The sequence below is a fragment of the Asterias rubens genome, chromosome 2 (genome assembly GCF_902459465.1).
Source record: "Asterias rubens chromosome 2, eAstRub1.3, whole genome shotgun sequence".
Taxonomy (NCBI): domain Eukaryota; kingdom Metazoa; phylum Echinodermata; class Asteroidea; order Forcipulatida; family Asteriidae; genus Asterias; species Asterias rubens.
The window spans coordinates 1,149,014-1,168,924 of record NC_047063.1 but is presented as its reverse complement, the minus strand read 5'-3'; the positions used below and the strand labels follow the sequence as shown (position 1 = coordinate 1,168,924).

Here is a 19,911-nt window from a genome sequence, read left to right as displayed (position 1 = left end):
TGTGTAGTTTGACATTTGACCTCCCTCATCATGAGATACGCGACGAAGTAAGGCTAGGCGGCAGTACTGCATGTATTTTACATGTACTCAGTGGGCATGGAAAGCTTGTCACTGCACGTTTCCAATGATATCATTGTATCCAATGGAATTGCTGGATTTAGCGGTGGGGACCTGTCTTTATCCTTGCAGATAAAGGCAGGGGCCTAGTCTAAGATATATATTGCATGGTGACAATGAGGCCAGTGTGAGGGGCTCGACTAGTCCACAGTTAATTTTGTCTTTTATCTGAATGTGCTGTACTAAACACTAGCCTGTAGTGTCGTATGCACATGTCATGCATGTGCATCAGTTAGATTAGAAACTTTAACTTTGCGCCAAAAAAGGTACCGTTAGGATTTGTGTTGGTTGAATCAGTGTCAGTGACAGCAAGACACTTAACCATTATTGCTTCTCTCGACCCAGGGGTAAATGGGGACCTGTGAGGGCAGAGATGGTTCTTGTGATTGATTTAGCCGAGTAGCGCATTTGTTGCACGAGGCTGTATACTCCCCAGGGAGCTGAGATGGTTTAAGGAGTGAATTAAGGCCCAGTGACCAGGGGTAATAATTTGAAGCGCTTTGAGACACCCATTCGGGAGTGAAAAAGCGCTATATAAACTCAAATATTATTATTATTAAGATAGAGGTAAGGCCTCAAAATTCTTTTCAAAAGTTGCCCATTTATAATTTTATTTTAATGCTTCTTTAAAAGCTTCGTTGTAGAAATACGAGGAACAGTTTTTCTTTTCGCCTTAACATTCCATCGACCCCCGATCCCTAAGTCATACCCTGCCATCAGTGCAACATGCTCACAAGAGTGGACCACTGGGGACGAGCAAATATCCGTGAGAACGAGACAAATTGTACGATTAACAGGCCGGGTGAGGGCGCTCGACTAGTTCACCGTTAATTTTTCTGACTGTGAAACCATAGAGCATAGTAAGGACAGAGCTCTATGGTGAAACTTTGTAGTTGAATCGGTGACATGTTCCCAAATAACAAGCATGTTCTAAAGATAGAGGTAAGGCCTCAATTGTTTTCCGAAAGTTTCAGTATTATTTCAGGCAGTCTATAAATTAAAATTCATTCTTTAATTTGAAGTTCTTAAGTCTCACCCCGACCCCCCCCCCCACACAAAAAAACCACACAGGGGGCGGTGCCAGAGTTTACAATTTGGAGGGGGTGGGATGATTAGTGGCAATTAAATGTTTGGGGGGTTGAGCAATCAAATGGTTGATTTCCAGTGTTACACACCACACAAGGACAAGTCAAGGGGAATGAATGAATGGTCAATGGTTCAATCATCTGAATCTGAATTATCTGAATTATATGATAATTGATATATCCTCCCCTTACCAGTTTTCACGCTATGCCTTTTTCTTTGAATTGGGAAGAAAAAAAATGATGCCTTATAATTATATCAACCGATGCCCTAATTACCTTCTTTTGTTAATATGAAGTATGCAAACATATATTAAAACTTGATGGACATTGAAATGTTCACACTACACACCGATCTTCGATGACTTCAACTGGCCCTATTTGTTTTGAGTTTTTCCTGTTTTCACTGCAAACAAGAAAGCATGGTTTCCCGGTGAAGCCATACATGGAAGAAACATCTACAGTGACTACAAGTGTTCTTTGAGACTCTGTGTATGACTCTATAGCCAGCAGTTGGCTTCGTTTTATTCAAAATATTTTTTAATGAAATTTTTAAATTACCATGGTAATTTGCAAAAAATAACAAAAATAAATAATTTAATAAAAAGTGTCAATAATCATTGGCTTTCAAATCTGATTTTTATTAATTTTTTTCCCCTTTTTTTTTCTTAAAATTTATAATAAAGCGTATAAATAAACAGTGATAATTGAATCAACAAGCTGATCGTTTAAATTTTAATATTAATAATAATATTGATCGGAGGGTTAAAAAATAAAATCTCAAAAAATATTAGAAAATGATATAAGGCACATGGCTTCTTTAAGCCTCTGTATTTTGTTTCCAGAATGCTCAGCAAAATATTAAGTCACATGATTTGATCATCATGAATTGTGAATTGAAATAGTGTTTAATGAAACTTTTTCGGTGGGCAAATATTTTTTATATGGCCTCAACATTATGACATACTTTTGTACCTTGTAGAAATGCCTAAAATACCAAACTTTTTGCACTTACAAGTTGAGCCTTACGTGTTTCTAAGTTTTGGTCAAGGGAGAGGAGACTCTTTGCTTGGCAAATAAAACCACACAATTTTTATCTAGGGACTGTTTACATTGCGCACAGAGAGGTAAAAGATTTGCCACGATTTTAGGGACACCTCGAAAACAGGACCTCCTACGATATGGTTCAATCATATTCATAAGGTTTATCGCGAATAGCAAAATATCAAGAGAGGGCGCTGTTGAACCCACACAAAGGTATAGGCGTTGCATGCGCGAGTCATAGAAACTGCATAGAAACCGTCCCCAATGCATTGCGTTTCTGAATCGCGATAACCTTATGATGGAGGTAGAAGGACTAGAACCATGGACATGCATGTTGGTAGAACAATCAAGATGTAGTAACTTGTAACTTTAGGTGCCGTGACAGTGTCACTGTCAGTGTGAGAGCAGAGTCAGAGAGAGAGTAACAAACATGCCCGAGTCAAAGCAAAGCATGCAAAAGGGCCTAGCAATATTAATTTTAATGGTCAGATATGGCCAAGAGTAAACTGTCCTTTAATATAATCTATGATTATGTTAGGGTATTTCTTGGTAGGGGATCTTCTTGGTTTGGTAGCATCAAATCAATACACCGATCCATTAGGCTCCGCCCACGGAGCATACGTATTCAGGGCAAGAACATGTGAGCCTCTCCATTCTGCACAACTCTGCCACGCGCCAAGCATACGCCCACGCATGTCGTACTTTTGGTTGTGCAATGGGTTGTGAATGGTCGATACGCAATGATGGGGCGGTGCTAAATGGATAGGTCTATTTGATGGTTGTACTATAGCAGTATGGCCTATTTAGAATGAGGAGTAGGTCTATATAGGTTTATTTAGATAAAACTTTACATGATGAGGTTGTTCTGCTACAAATAGAGGAACAAAAAACCATAATTAGTAGCAGCCATTGGTCATCCTATGATAGTAGCTGAGCTGAGAACAAGATCATTAAAATAGATTTTTATTCTCTCTTTTTCATGTAGTTTCCTCAACTATCAGGCAATCTCTTCAAGCCTCGCTCAGTCTGAGATGAATCGAATGAAGGATGAGCACCCGAAGGAAAGAAAAGAAACAGGATGGGACAGGGTGAAGGAAGCGTACACGTATGAGTAAGTTTATTATCTAGTAAATAAGACTGTATGTCTTGAATGTCGTCTTTGAGAGGACAAGGCCATTTTCATTATGCAAAGGGCACTTCCATTGGAAAATCTCAAAAATGTCTATGGAAAGTTTTGACTCTTTGATGGAAGAGGCACCAAGGCCAAGTCCAGGGGCAACGGAGGCCATGGCCTATGTGGCCTACATGTAATTCCAGGCCTCACACTAGACTGAACAGTTTGCCTTGCAGACTAGATACATTGTTTGAAACTTGCCCCCAGTTTGGATTAACTCCAGACACTATAAACAAAGGTTGAATGACTCTTCACACAACGAAGGCACTATTATAACAGCTTTTGCAGTTCCGACACTCTCAAGTACACTGTGGTAGTATATTCCATAAAGTGGGTGCTAGATGGATCCTGTTGTCAAAAGAGAACTGAGATTGAGAGTATCTGAAAACTTTGGAGCGCACTCAAGAATGTCTGAATTTCTATCCAGGTATTAATATTGAGTGCCTTCTTCACACAAACATTTTGCTTTTGTATTTCTGAATGGCAGCAAAGATAATAGATACCTACCTCGTGAGCTGCATGAGCTTGTACTGATGGCAGTGCTGGGAATGGCAGGAGGTTACGTCTATGGTGGTGTCCCTGCATCCAGACATGCCCGAGAACGATACATAGAAAAGAGCAATGCAGCAATCTACAGCAGTAGACTTGAAGCAACGGTATGTCATAGAGCTGCTGAAGCAGAACTTAGGCCTATTGCTGAACAGTTTTCTGCTGAGCGAAAAATGAGCAGGATACCAGTCATAGATGAAACATGTGAGATGGTATTTTGGCTGGTAATATTTTATCTGGTAAGCATAATTTGGGTTGTGCTTATCTAGTTTTTGTGTTCAAGCAGCTCTAAGAAATAGGTCCTATGTTTTGTTTTGGTAAGCAAGCTAATGGTAACCATCTCAGCCTGGGTGGTATCCCAAAGGTTGTGGAACACTCTAAGCCCAGGCATTCCGAAGTTGTTCTGGGCGATAAGAAGCGTCTGCTGTATGCCAGTTTAGAAAAAATGTGCATACAGTATATACACGTCATCCAACATGAATTGGTAAAGGAAACTTTTATAGAATTTATATGTCTCTACATTTTCTTTTATTTTCCAACACACAGGGGGCTTCCTATAATGCTGGCACAAGAGGCCTCATTCGCTACGGATATCGTTGGGGATGGAGAACAGCAGTGTTAGCAACAGGCTTCCAGTAAGTAACCGTGTATTCTGCCTGGGCTTCTTTTTTTATTGTAAAAATTCCATGCTTTAAATAAGTCAAATATTTACCAGTCAATTTATAGCGTGTCATGGCCAAGTGGTTTAGAGCATTGAACTCATGAGTTCTGATGGCTGAGTCACCAGGGTGTGGGCTCGATTCCCAGTTGTGACACTTGTGTACTTGGGTTAGGCACCAACTATAATTGCTTCTCTTCACCCAGGAGTAAATGGGTACCTGCAAGGGTAGAGATTGTTGATGTGAATAATTAGCAAACTGTGCGCCATTTTGGTTGATGGTGCTGCATACTCCAAAGGAGTTGAGATTCTAAGGATGCTAAAGACACAATGAACAGGGGTAGTGATAGTGCAAGGCGCTTTGATACAATGTTGGAAAATGCCTGATTGATGTTTATTATTAAATTAATAATATAAAAGTGGATTGAAAAGCTGATTGAAGTGTTACATGGGTTTGACTTTATCTTAAAGTGTAATGCAAAATGGAGGTCCTGTTTGATTTGTATTAATGTTTGTTATTTTGGAATTGTGTTTACAGTGGAATCAGTACATGCCTTGGTTTGTACAGGGACAAGCAAGACTTAACCAACTATGTATCAGCTGCAGGTAAGTTGTAATAAATTAGAGTTTCCTGCATGTTTTATCGTTTCATATAACAATTTGATTATGTAATTTTGCACTCTCATAAGTTCTGGTGCTTGCCAGGGTTCGAGTCCCAGTCATGGCACTACGGTAACCAAGCAAAACACTTTACCATAATTGCTTCGTCCTTTGGATGGGATGCAAAGCTGGAGGTCCAATTTGCTTTGAAATGCACGTAAAAGATCTGAGAAGGGGTTTGCCCTGGTGTTTCTGGCATGGTTAGCTGCAGCATCACCTTTAACAAGGTGCTCAATATGAGTCTCAGAACTTAAATATATATATAGCTCTGCATAACTGAAGAATAATCAGCACTTACAGTGATCCAAGTGCTTGTGTTAACAAACACTATATTATTATAAAGCATTCAGTTCTTCACAGTTTTATTGCTAGTTGTCTTTTACCAATTTACATCTGTCTGTTTTTAATGATTTTTACCCTTCCCCCTACAGCTATTACAGGATCCCTGTTCAGATTCAACTTAGGACTGAGGGGGTTGGTTGGCGGAGCGTTTGTGGGAGTGCTTGTTGGGTAAGTCCAGTCTGTAACTTCAGTTATTCTTTCATTAAGAAACAACATTTGTTCAAATTTAATGGTCGGACAATAGGAAGGTTTACTGTAATTGATTCCTTGCTGGCTGGCATAGATTACCCATTCAAAACCAAAGTGGATGGTATTGAATGGTCAGACAGTAGGAGGGTCGACGGTGTACTTTGCAGATGCATTCGCCATATCATACAATGTTGCATACTAGATGAGTTTATCTTTCTTTCAAAACCACAGTATATAATATTGAATGGTCAGACAGTAGAAAGATTGATTGTTTTTTTTGTAGATGCATTTATCAAGTGATATCGAATTGCAGGCTGGCATAATTTATCTATAGTTCGGATAACATGTAATGGTTAGACACTGATGAAGTTTTTAAAATAATCGTTTCTCCAAAAGTATCATACGGGTAATATTTCACAACATTTCTTTGGTTTGACAGACTTCCAGCTGGACTTGCTCTAATGGGCGTCCAGAAAATGCAAGGGGAGACATTTTTAGAGAAAAACAAACGACTTCGCAGGGAGGCAGTAGAAGACAGACAGAAAGAATTGTAAGTAAACCAAGATTAAGTCAACTTACACACCTTTTTACAAGCTGTCATAAAGATTCAAAGACATTAATATGTCAAATTATTGATGTCCTCAAGACCCTTGCCAGTCTTTCTCAGAGGCTTAATGACAATGCAACACACAAATACAAATTAAACTTAGTAGAAGCAGTCAAGTGAAAAAGAGTGAAGGAAAAGGAGCAGAATGTAGTTTTTTTTAAGGGAGTAAATGACCCTAAAAATGGGCCATTGTGCGGTCTTAGAAGTGTCAAGCCCGGTTCATACTTCCTTTGAATGTGAATGCAAATCAAGTGTTGACGTCAAGGTTCTGATTTCGCAGTGAATGTGTTTTGCAGGTGTTGAACACAATTCAACTGTTGGGAATTATTCATTGTGCAGGAAGTATGAACCAAGCTTTAATGGAGAAATACGCATGGATTTACAGCTGTGACGCTGACGTATTATGAAATCTCTTTCCTGTATATTTGTTGCAGATTACTGAGGATGCAGGTAACACCACTACTGCTCAAAGAAATGGGGGACAGTTTAAATCAAGCTAAGAGTACAGATACAACCTCCAGTTGATGGAGCTTGCATTTCGGTTGGTGGTCGGAGGATGCTGTGTACTCAAGCACTTGACTAAGTTTGAAGAGCCACATCTTCAACCTGTGGAACTTCTTATGAACTCTTAATGACCTGCCAGAAGACTGGTTTATGGAGTCGTGTGTAATGCTGAAGTTAGGATTGTGTGCTGTGTGTTTTGCTACCAATAGACCTAATGCATTGACGTCATCCAGCTGCAATCTTAGAGGCAAAGCAATGTTGAAACAGTGGATATGTACAGATTAGTACGCGCGGCACACAAGATGGGCCAGTGGGCAAACCTTCTTTTGGCCTTTACGTGAGGGCGCCCTACTCAAATGACGTCAAGTGCACAATGGATTTCCTCTTCCATATAAGGTGCTTGGTTCATCTCTCTGATGTAGGGCCTACGTGGGAGAGGACCTGGTCTAAATCATCAATAGTATTAAACTTTTTTTGTAATAAAAGCAAGCGATCTTAAAAAGTGCTTTTACCGAAGATACGGTTTTAGATGTGGGAGGAAACCCCACATAATCAGGTTGGGACTGAAAACCCAATCCACATGCGAGGCCTAGGTCCAAAGCGGGATTCGAACCTGGGTCTACAGCTCAGGTGAAAGGCTGGAAGAAACCACTTAAGCCAAGCTGACGGCATTTAATTAAAAAAATATCCCAGAGAAACAAGCTTCTCCTAAACTTGGGCTCAAGATACACACTGGACCGAGTCCAGTAACTTAAGCACAAGTGCATTAATCCCGCAACTGAACAGATTGAAGACTATTGAATATTTCTGCACAATTTAAATACTTGACAGTCGCCAACAAATGTTCTACATAATTTCTGTAATTTGTAATTTAAAAAAAAAATAATTACATGTACATTTTTAAAAACACATTTGAGTGAAAAGTCGACCATAAATAATTTGTTCAATTAAAACACTTTTTGTTCATGAAATGTATTTATTTTACATGTTCACTTAAGAAATCCTCAACACACCAATGGTATAAAGGTCCGATATACAAATATCCCTTCAGTTTTTATGAAAATCCAATGAACAGATAAAGTTGGACATGTTGATGGCACAAAATGAAGCTTTGGTATTTCAAAGGGGCGATTGTCTCTTGTTGACCTATACCAATTAATTTCATGGCCTTGCTTACAATGATAGTTTGCGCTTTGGTCGTCATTCTCTGCAAACAGGGTAAATTAGTCTCAAACCTAAGCACTGATTCTCACCAATGAAGGTCGGATGGTCATCAAATTATAGGACCTCTCTGTTAGACGTAGACCTTAATGATTGGTGGCATTAGCACATGAATTTGTCCATACTATTTCTGTCGAACTTATAGACCCCTTGCAACCCGAGTATGGCACAATGGTGAAGAAAGCCTAACTCAACACCGCAACTGTTGTACTCTGATTATGATTGTATGTCTGCTGACGTTTAAAGCATTATTAGTTTACTAGAGCAGTCCAACAAAATCATACAAACATGCAGTTGGACTTTGTAAGGTTGGGGGTGGTTAGCATGGATGGATGAAGCACAAGCCACTTCGGAATGTCAGTGGCGCATGTCTGTTACTGCTGACAACGGATTGTGTCTATCTCCCGTAACCTTTTGACAATACCCGCTGGTATTGTCAAAAGGTGATGGGAGATAGACAAAGTCCATTGTCAGCAGTAACAGACATGAGCAGCTGGAACTCCAAAGTGGCTTATTGCTCTTGCACATTGTATAAATATCACATGTTTTATCACAACTTGCATATATTATGGAAAGGCATTGGTACAGAAAGTATGGGCACTTGAACTACAATTTCTGTCTGCCAAAAGAAAGTAAAATGCTTTATACACAGAATGATTTTCTAAAATTTGTTGGAACAAGTATTGCAGGATAATATGGAATGTTTATCTATGAAAACAACTCTATAAAGATGATAAAACCCTCTGATGATGGGTGCATCTTCCGCGATGTCACAAAATCTCCCAAATGCTAGGCACACAACGGTGGAGTAACCCATGCTACACTGTTCTCTCATTGTATACAGATTGTCACTGGAGAAATTGACTGTGTGTGAACCTGATCTCCATCAAATGTAGCCCTAGCCCATGGCTACCCCAGTTTACCATGGTCAAAACACCTTGAGCTGTTGCTCTGCTATCTACATCAGCATGTGTGTGCCTCAAAATATCACCGCTGTGGCATAATGGGGTATGGGTTAGCTGTCACAAGAAACACACTGACAGTCGGAGGGTTTTAATAAGAATTGCAAGGCAAAATTAGCGGGAAACTGGTCAAAGCTAACCAGTACACTAACTTTAGCTGGTATACTGCTACTGGTATATTTTCTTTGTGATTAGTAGCTTCATGGTAATAACCTATGCAGAATAAAATAACTTATTTCACAACTAGAAGATCCTTGTTATTTGACTGGAGAACTGTAAGTCACGTGGAATTCATTAATCAGACCATTAAATGGCCAATGTCATGAAATTGCTTTGTGGGTCTACTCACCATGCATTTTTGTCCAATCCATTTTTACTGTTGCACACTAGCCCACACCAAGTACACATGTATTAAACACAGCAGTACAAAGCACCCTCATAGTGGATGCCAGAATACAATCTCACAGTTTGCTCTTGTAGTTTTATCCTTGAACCAAATGACAAAGATCTACTTGGATGTTACATTAAAGAAATAATGAATGCTTTGCTTTTGTGCAATGGAGAGAATATTTTCATTCGTTGAAATATAGAATATTCAATTCAATACAGCTTCGCCTCATTCACTGTTAACATTCCATTGTTCAACCTGTAAAAATATTCCAACCAGGATATAAAAACATTCTTTATTTGTATATGTTTTACATATGAACTCACAAATTGAGCAGTTTACACATGCCCTTATTTTTCTATCAAGTTGAGCCTTTTATAAACCTTTACCTGTAATATTAAATTTCAAAACAAAATGATCAAAACTTTTCATGAACTTGTGCAAAAATATAGTTCTTGCAAAAAATTTACAAACACCTTTATAAGTTTTGCTACCTTAAGAGTATAAAATGAAGCCCAAGTTCTTAAATACACTAACTTGATTTCATTGACGGAGTTTCCCCCATAGCACAGGTAGCACTATGGGTTATGCTTTAACAGTTCCGTGTAATTTGTTTTGAAGACCAGTACCTCCATAAAGTCTAAATTCTACCTTCTATCTTTTCCCAAGCATTGCTTAAAAATAAAAGTCTAAAAAATTAAATTTGAATAAACATTTCACAAGTTCATATTTTTGACTATAATTGTGAGAAATGTGGCCTTAGAGATATGAATGCATGTGCAGATTGGACATTGTGTGGCAGGTCATGGCCCAATAGTGCATTGGACTCGAGCTCTGGCAGCCTAGTCATCGGACAGTGGGCTTGAATCCCAGTCACGACACGTGTACTCTTAGGCAAGACACTAGACTACAATTGCTCATCTTCACACAGGAGTACTAGGCACCTGTGAGGGCACTGGCTCATGGAATTGATTTAGCTTGAATGGCACTATTTGGCAGCATAGGTTGCATACTCCCAGTGGAGCTGAGAAGGTGTAAGGAATTCAATCAAAGGGTAGGTGACCAGCAGTTAATTTCACCAAACGATAGATTAATCCTAACTCGAGTTAGGACGAGTAACCCGTCCTAACTTAGGATGAGTTCAATGCGTCCTACATATTTGGATACGGAACTGAACCCATACTAAGTCCTAAGATTATTCCTAAGTTAGGAAGAGTTTTGTGAAATCGACGGCAGGGTACAAATTTTCATGCGCCAAGTGCGTCAAGATTAGTGGATACCAGCAGTATATGTTTTCCTTATTGGTTATTAAAGCAAACACATCATGCTGGAAAAATTTGTCCTTGTATTAATGATACAGATACACGTTTGGCTGCAAGTCTTTAACAAATCTACCCATAAATCAAGTACTAAGTCAGGAAAGTGGGAAGACAGCTGCTGCGCATATTGACGATTATTTCTGGTAAAATTCTGGAAAAGAGCAGGGTACAGTCACTACAATCGCCTTTTTTGGTAGTTAAATCTTTATCAAATTTGCATACAAAAATTTACAACGAAAGGTAAGGGCACACCATTGGCTATTTACCTGATTAAAACTTTGCTGAATATAAACCCGATTACAATTTGTTTTAATCAATATCCAAAGTTTTTGATTGATGTGAAGTTACATAATTCCATTTACCCAACATAATATTTTCCCTGATTGGATTTAACTTTAGCTGAAACTTTTGGCAAAGAAAAAGTACGCAAATAACAGACACACTTCAAACTTGGCATTCCATTTCCAAAAATTTGAGGTAACAATTGAATTTTGTTTGTTTGTATATTCATCATTTTGGAACTATTGATAATACCAGATTATTTCCAAGTATATCTTGATTCAGAGCAGACAAACCATTTACGTAAAAACCAGTCTTGCCAATTCAACAAACGTTGAACCCTTTTGTATAATTAATTATTACTCATTAATTTTCTTCCTTTAACAACCTTCTTTGACCTCGTTTCCCCGGTGGTCCCTTAGGTTTGGCAAATGCTGGTCGGTGCAGGTTGCGTACCGGGTGTACCTCATCCATAAGAAATGCTTCTGTCAGGACCGCGCCCTCGCTTATTTCAATCTGTAAGAATAATAATAGTAGGCAGAAGGCGTGATATCAGATTACAAGAACTTGGTGAACATAGGGCAGATTAAGAGAGCTATTTGCCAAGTGGGGTCAGAAGTTGGGATTCACCACTGATGTATAACACTACCAACAACATTTTCTTTTGTGTTTACTCTTTAAAGGCAGTGGACACTATTGGTAATTACTCAAAAATATTTATCAGCATAAAACCTTACTTGGTAAAGAGTAATGGGGGAAGTTTGATAGTATAAAACATTGTGAGAAACGGCTCCCTCTGAAGAGACGTAGTTTTCGAGAAAGAAGTAATTTTCCACGAATTTGATTTCAAGACCTCAAGCTTAGAATTTGAGGTCTCGAAATCAAGCATCTGAAAGCACACAACTTCGTGTGACAAGGGTGTTTTTTCTTTCATAGTTATCTCGCAACTCCGACGACCAATAACGCTCAAATTTTCACAGGTTTGTTTTTTTGTGCATATGTTGAGATACAGCAAGTGAGAAGACTGGTCTTTGACAAATGCCAATAGTGTCCAGGTCTTTAAGCAACATTGCCCCTAACAAGATTGAAAGCCACTTTTGGTAAGGCACTACAAGAACAAGATATTTAAGATGATAAAATCAGGAAAGCTGAATGTACGAACTGACTTTCCTCTTAAAACAGTCTAGGTTGCAGGATGGAGGGAAACATGCACCAGGCAAGGAGTTCCATAGAGATGCAACATGTGGAATACAGCTGTTGGAATACGCCTTTCTTAATATTTATGCATGAGTACGTCACAATTATAACCCCGGCAAAACGAGGCCATAGGCGCATCCACTGCAAGTGGTGGCGGACGTGCGCCTATAGCCTCATTTTTGTGTAAGAATTATGACGTCATGCATGAATATTAACAGACGTATGGCTGCTTGTTCTACATCTCAGCATAGCTAGAGTGCATGGGTGACAACAAGCAGAATGCCTGGTTTTAGGAATGCTGAAGGCCCACAGTAGTAATATTTCAGGCACTTTAATAGAAGCGCCCAATAAATGCCTATTATAATCATGTTTTTCTTAAACTCACCCTCTTTGCTATTTCAATTCCTAGAGATTCTCCAAGGAAGCCTATGAGTGGACTGAGACAGCTGGTGTACAACATTCGCTCCTTCACAGGACAGTTATAGCCAGGCATGGAATAAATAAACACTGCAACAAAGCAAAATGATTTTAGAAAATTATAACAAGCAGTATCCAGGTTTGTATGTGTAACCCTTACATGCATTGACCCCTTGAACCGACTTCATATAACACAAAACAAACGGACGCATCGAGAGAGCGCTTTCAGGTCGGAATTTGACCCCAAAACGGTCCGCATGAACACTGAAGTCTTGGCTTTTCAGGTAGCACTAAACAGCTGTAGGTAAGATATTTTCTAAACAAAAATTTTGTAAGTTGTAAATTTTATAAAATGGCCCTGCTACAAAATATCACTCGATCCAAATGACTCAGGACAGGACTTAACTCAAATTCAAAATTGAGGACTCGGACTCAAGAAATGAAGAATCAAATACAAAACTAGATAATATTAACTTCAATTATTTTCAGAAGCTAATATGATATGAAAACACAAACTAACAATTAGAATTGAAACGTCACAAAAAGAAAGCTTAGCCATGGATGAAAATAAATGACTGCACTTTATGAGTACAAAGCAGTCTATTGGATAGTTGTCTTACCTTTACTTTCTAGATAATCTCCTTCATGCGTGTGTTTGAATGTGAAGACATGGTAGCTAGCTTTATCTGTAGGCACCTTGGCTGGGAGTGCATTCAACTCAATGCTGTCTGAGTCATCCAATAGAATCTCTTCATTCTTTATATCCACACACTGAAAGAGATCAGCAAAAACAAAAAATATGGAAATCGGCAGTTAGACGTTTCAGCCCCATTTTAGTAAAATGAGATTGTAGGAAAATGAAAATATAAAAAAAATATCCCCTCGGTCTGGGGTTCTTACAATGAAGATGCCTGAAGAAATGAGATGTAGTATTTCAGAGGTTTATAGATGTTATTTTTCAGATGTTTATAGACTCTTTACAACACCACAATTGATCTGTTGTGGCCTGTGGTAAGTCCATCTAAATGCATGTAGACGGCACACCACCATACTTCAACGCAAGAAGCTCGTCTTTGGCATCAGGGCCAAATTTCATAAAGCTGCCTAAGCACAAAAAGTAGCTAAGCACAACAAAAGTATGCTTACAGGAAAGGGTGACCAGCTAAAATAGCATGTTACTTGTACAATCTTTCAAGACAAGAAGCTTATCTTTGGCATCAGGTCGGAGTGGGAAAGCAGTACCCTTCTAATGGCTCTGCGATCTAAGCTTTGCCAACATACACAAGTTTGTAAACACCTGCAATCGTGGACCCTCCTTAGCAACCGTTGACCACAATGAGTTCCTCTGTGATAGCAACCGTGGACCTATTGTCTCTGTTGTTAAAGGTCCCTGGTTTGAATGTGGATACCTATCCACCCCTCTTACTACAAGCTCACACTCACCAGTCTAACATAAGTATAATCGCCATTCTGCAATGCAAGAAGCTTGTCTTTGGCATCGGGTCGGACTGGGAATGCAATAGCCTTCAGATGGCTCTGCAATCTAAGCTTCATTAACCATCTCTATTACAAGCTCACACTCACCAGTCTAACATAGGTATAATCGCCATTCTTCAATGCAAGAAGCTTGTCTTCGGCATCGGGTCTGACTGGGAACGCAATACCCTTCAGATGGCTCTGCTTGGTAGTGCTGCCAGATTCAGTAGGTCCTTCTTCTTCCCTCATCTGTTTCTGTTCCTCCTCGCTGGCCGTCAGCGGGGCTGGAGCTTCTTGGTGTTCGATGTGACTGATGTATCCCTTGTAATTCATTTCGGTCTACAATTTATTACAAATGTAAAGGTTGGTTAATGTCGGCCTGATATTTTGACTCTAACAGTATTTCTCACTGGAAAAATGACAAAACAACATACATACAAGTATACCTGTGTAACAAAGAAAGTGCAAGTTCAAACAACCCGTAACAAACAAGACAACAATAATTAATACAAATTATTGTGGCTTCTTATATAGTGCACATGTCCGTCACTCAGTGACGCTCCTGGCGCTGTAACATACAGTATTTCCTGCAAGATGTGGGACTACGTTTGAATTATGATACCTAATTCTGATAGCACCATGTAATGTTTTACAAGGTACTGTGACGCAATTTGCTGCAGATCGGACCAGGAACACTGGGGCGAACCCCTTCTCTTTTCGATAAGTGCACTTGGTTCTTTTAAATGCGTCACATAACACATGGGACGAACGGCTTAACGTCCCATCCAAAGGACGAAGCAATAGTTTAAAGTGTCTTGCTTAAGGACACAAGTGTCATGACTCGGGATTCGAACCCACAGTCTGCTGATCAGAAACACCAGAGTTTAAATTTGGTGCTCTTAACCGCTCGGCACACTTCCACTTCCACTTTCATTAAAAAAGCAACAACATTTAATTCTAATGGACTACTAGCATTGTTAGACTACTATCTCCAATGGACTACTGACATGAACGGACAAGCGTATGACCAGGCGTAACTTTCACAAAGATAGTTCTAACTTAGGAATAGTCCTAGGACTCTTTGGGAGTTATTAAACACTTCAGGCCAGTCCTAAGTTAGGATGAGTAACTCGTCCTTACTCGAGATAAGATAAGTCTTAACTCTTTGTAAAAAATCCACTCCAGGCCAGTTTATTTGTTTGTGTTTTCCAAAATTAAAGCAGTTTCTGCAATGGGAGACTTTGGAACGCTAGGTGGCAGCAGACTTACCAGGTAAATTTCCATTGTTCACATAGTTCTGAGCATGTGCACACTACCAAGAACAATGAATTTACCTGGTAAGTCTACTGCCACCTGGTGTCCTTAAAAGTCTCCCTTTGTTGTTACATCTGCCTCCTTGAAACTGTGCAATTATTTTGAAAACAACTATTAATACCTATTCCATTACCATCTGGAAGTTATAAAACAGTTAATCGTTAACTTGTTTGCTTCTTATGGATTTAGAAAGCTTCAAAAGCCAAAAAGCCAAGATTGTTGTAAAGAAAAAAGTATGCTACTTACTATTGAAGTCTCAAGTATTTCATTCTGTATCTGTCCTGAGCCAAAGGTTGTCTTAAGTGATGACTTTGTTGCAGCGTATATCATCTTTTGTTTCACCTGACAAATAAAATGAATGATAGTGACACTTTCGAAACACCACACAGGTCTGTCGCGGGTAGTCAAGCATTTTTAAAACTGAGTTCCCACATAAATTACTTGCAAGTTAAAGGAAACCAAAATAGCCCAGGGCAATCTTTAAAAGTTTCAGAAATCAGGAAACAATCCTGACAAAGAAATCAAAGTTCTGTTTTACATTGAAAACTCAAACTCTTACCGTAGCATATTCTGGAACGTATACAATGAACAGCCATCTGTATTTACTCTGGGAGTCCTTCTCGTCAAAACGGTAGAAAAGATAACATGGCTCTTTCTCCTCTATCAATGGAGGTATCAAAGCGTCATAATGTGGACAAATGGTCAAGGAATGTAGCTTAGTTACAACCAGACAAATTAGCATAATTTAAATTGGTTTTCACTCCTTTATATACCAGCTCCTCTATGATTAGTCTCTGCTAGATCTCCTGTTCAATAAGTAATCATTTCTTCTTCTTTCTTCAGATTATTATGTTCATTCCAAAACAGAATATTATTTTGTTAGATACATTCTGGGATGCACTCATACACATGCAGCGTGCATGTATGGCTAGTCAATGAGTTTAATCACCCTATTTAGTCTTCTGATAATTACATATCACCACAGTAATAAAAAGATTTTTCAAAACTGTGGGACATTCTGGACACAAATTTTGAAAGTTTGACCTAAGCATACTGAACTGAGGGTTTTCCCAGAAATGCTTTGCCTTTAGTCTTTGACACTAGTCAAATTGTTTAAAAGGCAGAGGCACACCCTAGAGTCAGGGGAAACATATACGACAAATTTAAACCCATGGAAGCTGTAGTTTGTAGAGTTATGCCAAGAACAAGCAGGAGTCTTGAAACTTGAAATTTGGATTTCCAAATTCCCAAAGTGTCACAGTTTAAGGGGCAGAGGTAATAAAAAGGATATCTTGCTCCCATGTCCCTGTGGCTCCCTGATGTCCCAATGAAATCAACTTTTCTTCTCCTGTAAACAAAGACAAGATTGGAAAATCAGGAATAATCATATTTAGAAATGGTCTTATATTATAACACCGTTAATGCTGTGTCTGATTGGTTTACAGCACCCAAATGTCTTGTTTTACTAGAAAGCCAAGCAAGCACAATGACCTTGACGTGTAGCTACTAAACCCGTGGCAACCAATAAACTACACTCATAGCAACCAATAACCATAGCAAAGACAGCTACTTGCTACCCAGATGTCTAGGCAGTATGGGGCGTTATACAACAAATATTGACTGCCTTTAGTCCTCCAATGGTTAAAACTGGGACTCTGTCAGTGATCCCAGCAATATTTGTTTTTCCATGAGGCAAAGCTGAGGGGAAACAGCCGTTGATTTCACAAAACTCTTCATAACTTAAGACTAATCTTAGGACTTAGGACAAGTCCCAACCCTGCACTGTAGCATATATACCTTAAGATTAATCCTAAGTTAGGACGAGCTACTTGAGATAAGACGAGTCCTAACTCTTTGTGAAATTGACAGCAGGTTGTTCTGGGAATAACTGTGGCACATGAATCTGTCAATATTTGTATAGCATGTGATCCACGAGCGTTACCTTCAAAAACTGCAGGCACTCAACACACAATAACTCAACTGCTCAAAAGATGTACTACATTAATTTGCCACGTCTCTACAAACAAACCCACAGGCTCTTTGGGTCAACGACCCATCTGAGAAGCCTGTGGATTTTGTCTCTGTAAGACTCGGATGCGCTGAGCATACAGTGCTCCTCAAAACATAAGAAATGCATTATCCTTGATGCAACTATCAATGATGTCTTTATATGGCAAACAACAGGCTGTCTGAATAGAAAGATCTTCTGGGTGTGGGCAAAAAGAAAAATTTACTCAAGCTTCCGTTTGAGATCATCGCAGTAGATTTCTTAACGTAGTGCTAGAGTAACTACTAACTGTCCTCCTTCAAAATCACACACTGTCCCACATTGTGTTACATAACATGTACTTGTGCTTGACACTTAAATTATTTTGAGTGGTTGATCAAATTGTTACCAAGAGTAATACACCACTAGGCCTGGATGAAGTAACTCTATACTGACCGATATCAATGCCAACTTTGACCACTCTGTAGTCCTTCTCTCTACAATCTGCAAACACCTGCTTGAGCTCATCAGACGCTTTAGAAATCAAGGGTAAACAGTACGATGCATTAATGTAATGTAAATTTCATTTGTACATAAATGTATTTGGGGCAAATTTATCATAAAATAAGACAAGCAGAAAACTGCCCTTTAAATACTAGCCAGATCTGTTTTAAAGCAAAACTAGTGATTTGTTTAAATTACATGTGTACGTCTGACAAATGACAAGGGCTAAAAAATAAATACAGTTGGTGGGGTACTTTCACAGATAACAAAGTCAACGAACTCAAGTTCTGGCTGTATGATCAAAGTGCCTTTGATTCTTGAGTCCTGGTCAACGACTTTTTGTTTGTTCAATGTAAATTGTAACAATAACTGATACTGTGATGACGTTCACCCCGGCCCACATTTATGTTTAGTTCACGCCCACTGGTCATGGTGATTATGAACACCTGGCTTTTCCATAAAGGTTAACATGCCCCCATGGTGGATGTTATGTAATAGTTAAGTATTTAAGGCACACCCAACGTCGACTCGTGGTCTGTATCCTTCAGGTGCGCCACCGAGACGACGGTGCATTATTCGTATATTATTTATTAAGTATATTTTCTAGTATTTCATTTGAGTTGTGTTTAAATAAAACACCCTATTGTGGGTCTACGTTTTCAAGAAGAAGAACGTTTAAGTTGTGTTTAATTGATAAGTTCGGTCCCTTGGGCGGGATGGCTGAGGAGGCCAAACCGTCCATAACATATGGTGGAGAATGCGGGTATGAACTCCCGGTGGCGCACCCTGCCGGTTGGCCGAAGGACGCAGATCCGCTTGGGGATGCAAAAGGTATTTAACTTGTTATATTTAATTTGTTTTCTTGTATTCCCCTGGCGTATATTTTATTTTATTGTGCAAATTGTGTATTTTGATTACTATGCCACATTGCAATTTTATCATATTTCTATTATAATGGCGAGCAAATATGAATTAAAGTTTAGGGATACTTACTCTGGCACTGAAGATCTTGACTTATTTTTGTGTAGACTAGAAAGTTATAGTAAACTGCGAGACTTTGCAGCCGATAAAAAGGTTTTGTCACTAGGTTTACGTTTGACTGGCCCTGCTGCTCTATGGTTTGCTGATTTGCCCGATAGCGAGAAAACTGACTACAAAACAGTCACTGATGCACTCATAATTAGAATAGTTAAAAGGTTTTTATTGTCTGAAATCATTGTGAATGAGTGAGATACGGCGGTAGAAGTTATAAAAAGCCAGGTGTTCATAACACCATGACCAGTGGGCGTGAACTAAACATAAATGTGGGCCGGGGTGAACGTCATCACAATAATGATAAAAAGTGATAGAACCTGAGAGAAATATGGGCAAACAAATAAAAATCAGAAATAAATAATCAAAGTCAAACAAACAAATATAAAAATATCATTTATTATTCTATGCATTTTCAACAAAATTAGAAGTCTGGATCTGTCTGAGAAAAATGTCTCTCCGCCCGGTTTTAAATAGCCACCAAATCAAAATACACAAACAAAACAGGAACAGAGACGTAGACCACCGTGGACTTGATTTTCAAGGCCTCAACTCAACTCAATTTCAATTCATAAATTTCACCTTTAATTCCGGTTTGATGCGACATGATTCCACGGCAGTCAATCCAACATCTACAGTTAAATTCTGTTTGTTTCACTTCCTGATGTCCACCTTGAATATCACTTTCTTTAGTGGGCGGCGACGAACTTCAACACACTGAACTAGGAAGTTGAGTTCTGATAAATCGCTTCCGGTAGTAGTGGGCGGTGAAGCTGTGTTAAGTAACAGCTTCCGTGATTGGTCAATCTGTTATCATTACGGTTGCCTTGACCAATGGGATTTGTCAAAATGTCATTAAATACCGGCGGTAGTTTAATTTGACCTGTAA

General features: G+C 39.0%; 2 protein-coding genes across 2 annotated transcripts; one reads left to right on the top strand and one right to left on the bottom strand.

The window, feature by feature from the left end:
* Nucleotides 1–973: 973 nt before the first annotated feature.
* On the top strand, nt 974–7,849 carry LOC117307288 (complex I assembly factor TIMMDC1, mitochondrial-like). The gene is made up of 8 exons (XM_033792006.1): nt 974–1,059; nt 3,229–3,354; nt 3,905–4,073; nt 4,513–4,601; nt 5,163–5,230; nt 5,716–5,794; nt 6,255–6,365; nt 6,857–7,849. The coding sequence occupies exons 2-8, from the start codon at nt 3,275–3,277 to the stop codon at nt 6,945–6,947; spliced, it is 687 nt and encodes a 228-aa protein (XP_033647897.1). The 5' UTR covers nt 974–1,059; nt 3,229–3,274; the 3' UTR covers nt 6,948–7,849.
* Nucleotides 7,850–10,659: 2,810 nt separating this feature from the next.
* LOC117307286 (twinfilin-1-like) lies at nt 10,660–19,794 on the bottom strand. The gene is made up of 9 exons (XM_033792004.1): nt 19,605–19,794; nt 17,943–18,020; nt 16,791–16,847; nt 16,059–16,189; nt 15,746–15,841; nt 14,294–14,524; nt 13,330–13,480; nt 12,678–12,799; nt 10,660–11,611 (listed from the first exon to the last, which is right to left on the bottom strand). The coding sequence occupies exons 1-9, from the start codon at nt 19,627–19,629 to the stop codon at nt 11,462–11,464; spliced, it is 1,041 nt and encodes a 346-aa protein (XP_033647895.1). The 5' UTR covers nt 19,630–19,794; the 3' UTR covers nt 10,660–11,461.
* Between the last annotated feature and the right edge of the window lie 117 nt (nt 19,795–19,911).

Bases quoted from the DNA above. Each gene is read 5' to 3' on its own strand.
- LOC117307288 (XM_033792006.1), top strand. From the start codon at position 3,275: ATGAATCGAATGAAGGATGAGCACCCGAAGGAAAGAAAAGAAACAGGA. The intron at 5,231-5,715 runs GTAAGTTGTAAT...TTCCCCCTACAG, and splicing joins CAACTATGTATCAGCTGCAG to CTATTACAGGATCCCTGTTC. The intron at 6,366-6,856 runs GTAAGTAAACCA...TATTTGTTGCAG, and splicing joins GAAGACAGACAGAAAGAATT to ATTACTGAGGATGCAGGTAA.
- LOC117307286 (XM_033792004.1), bottom strand. From the start codon at position 19,629: ATGTCGCATCAAACCGGAATTAAAG. The intron at 18,021-19,604 runs GTGAAATTTATG...TGATTTCTAAAG, and splicing joins GCATCAAACCGGAATTAAAG to CGTCTGATGAGCTCAAGCAG. The intron at 14,525-15,745 runs GTAAGTAGCATA...AATAAATTGTAG, and splicing joins AAATACTTGAGACTTCAATA to ACCGAAATGAATTACAAGGG.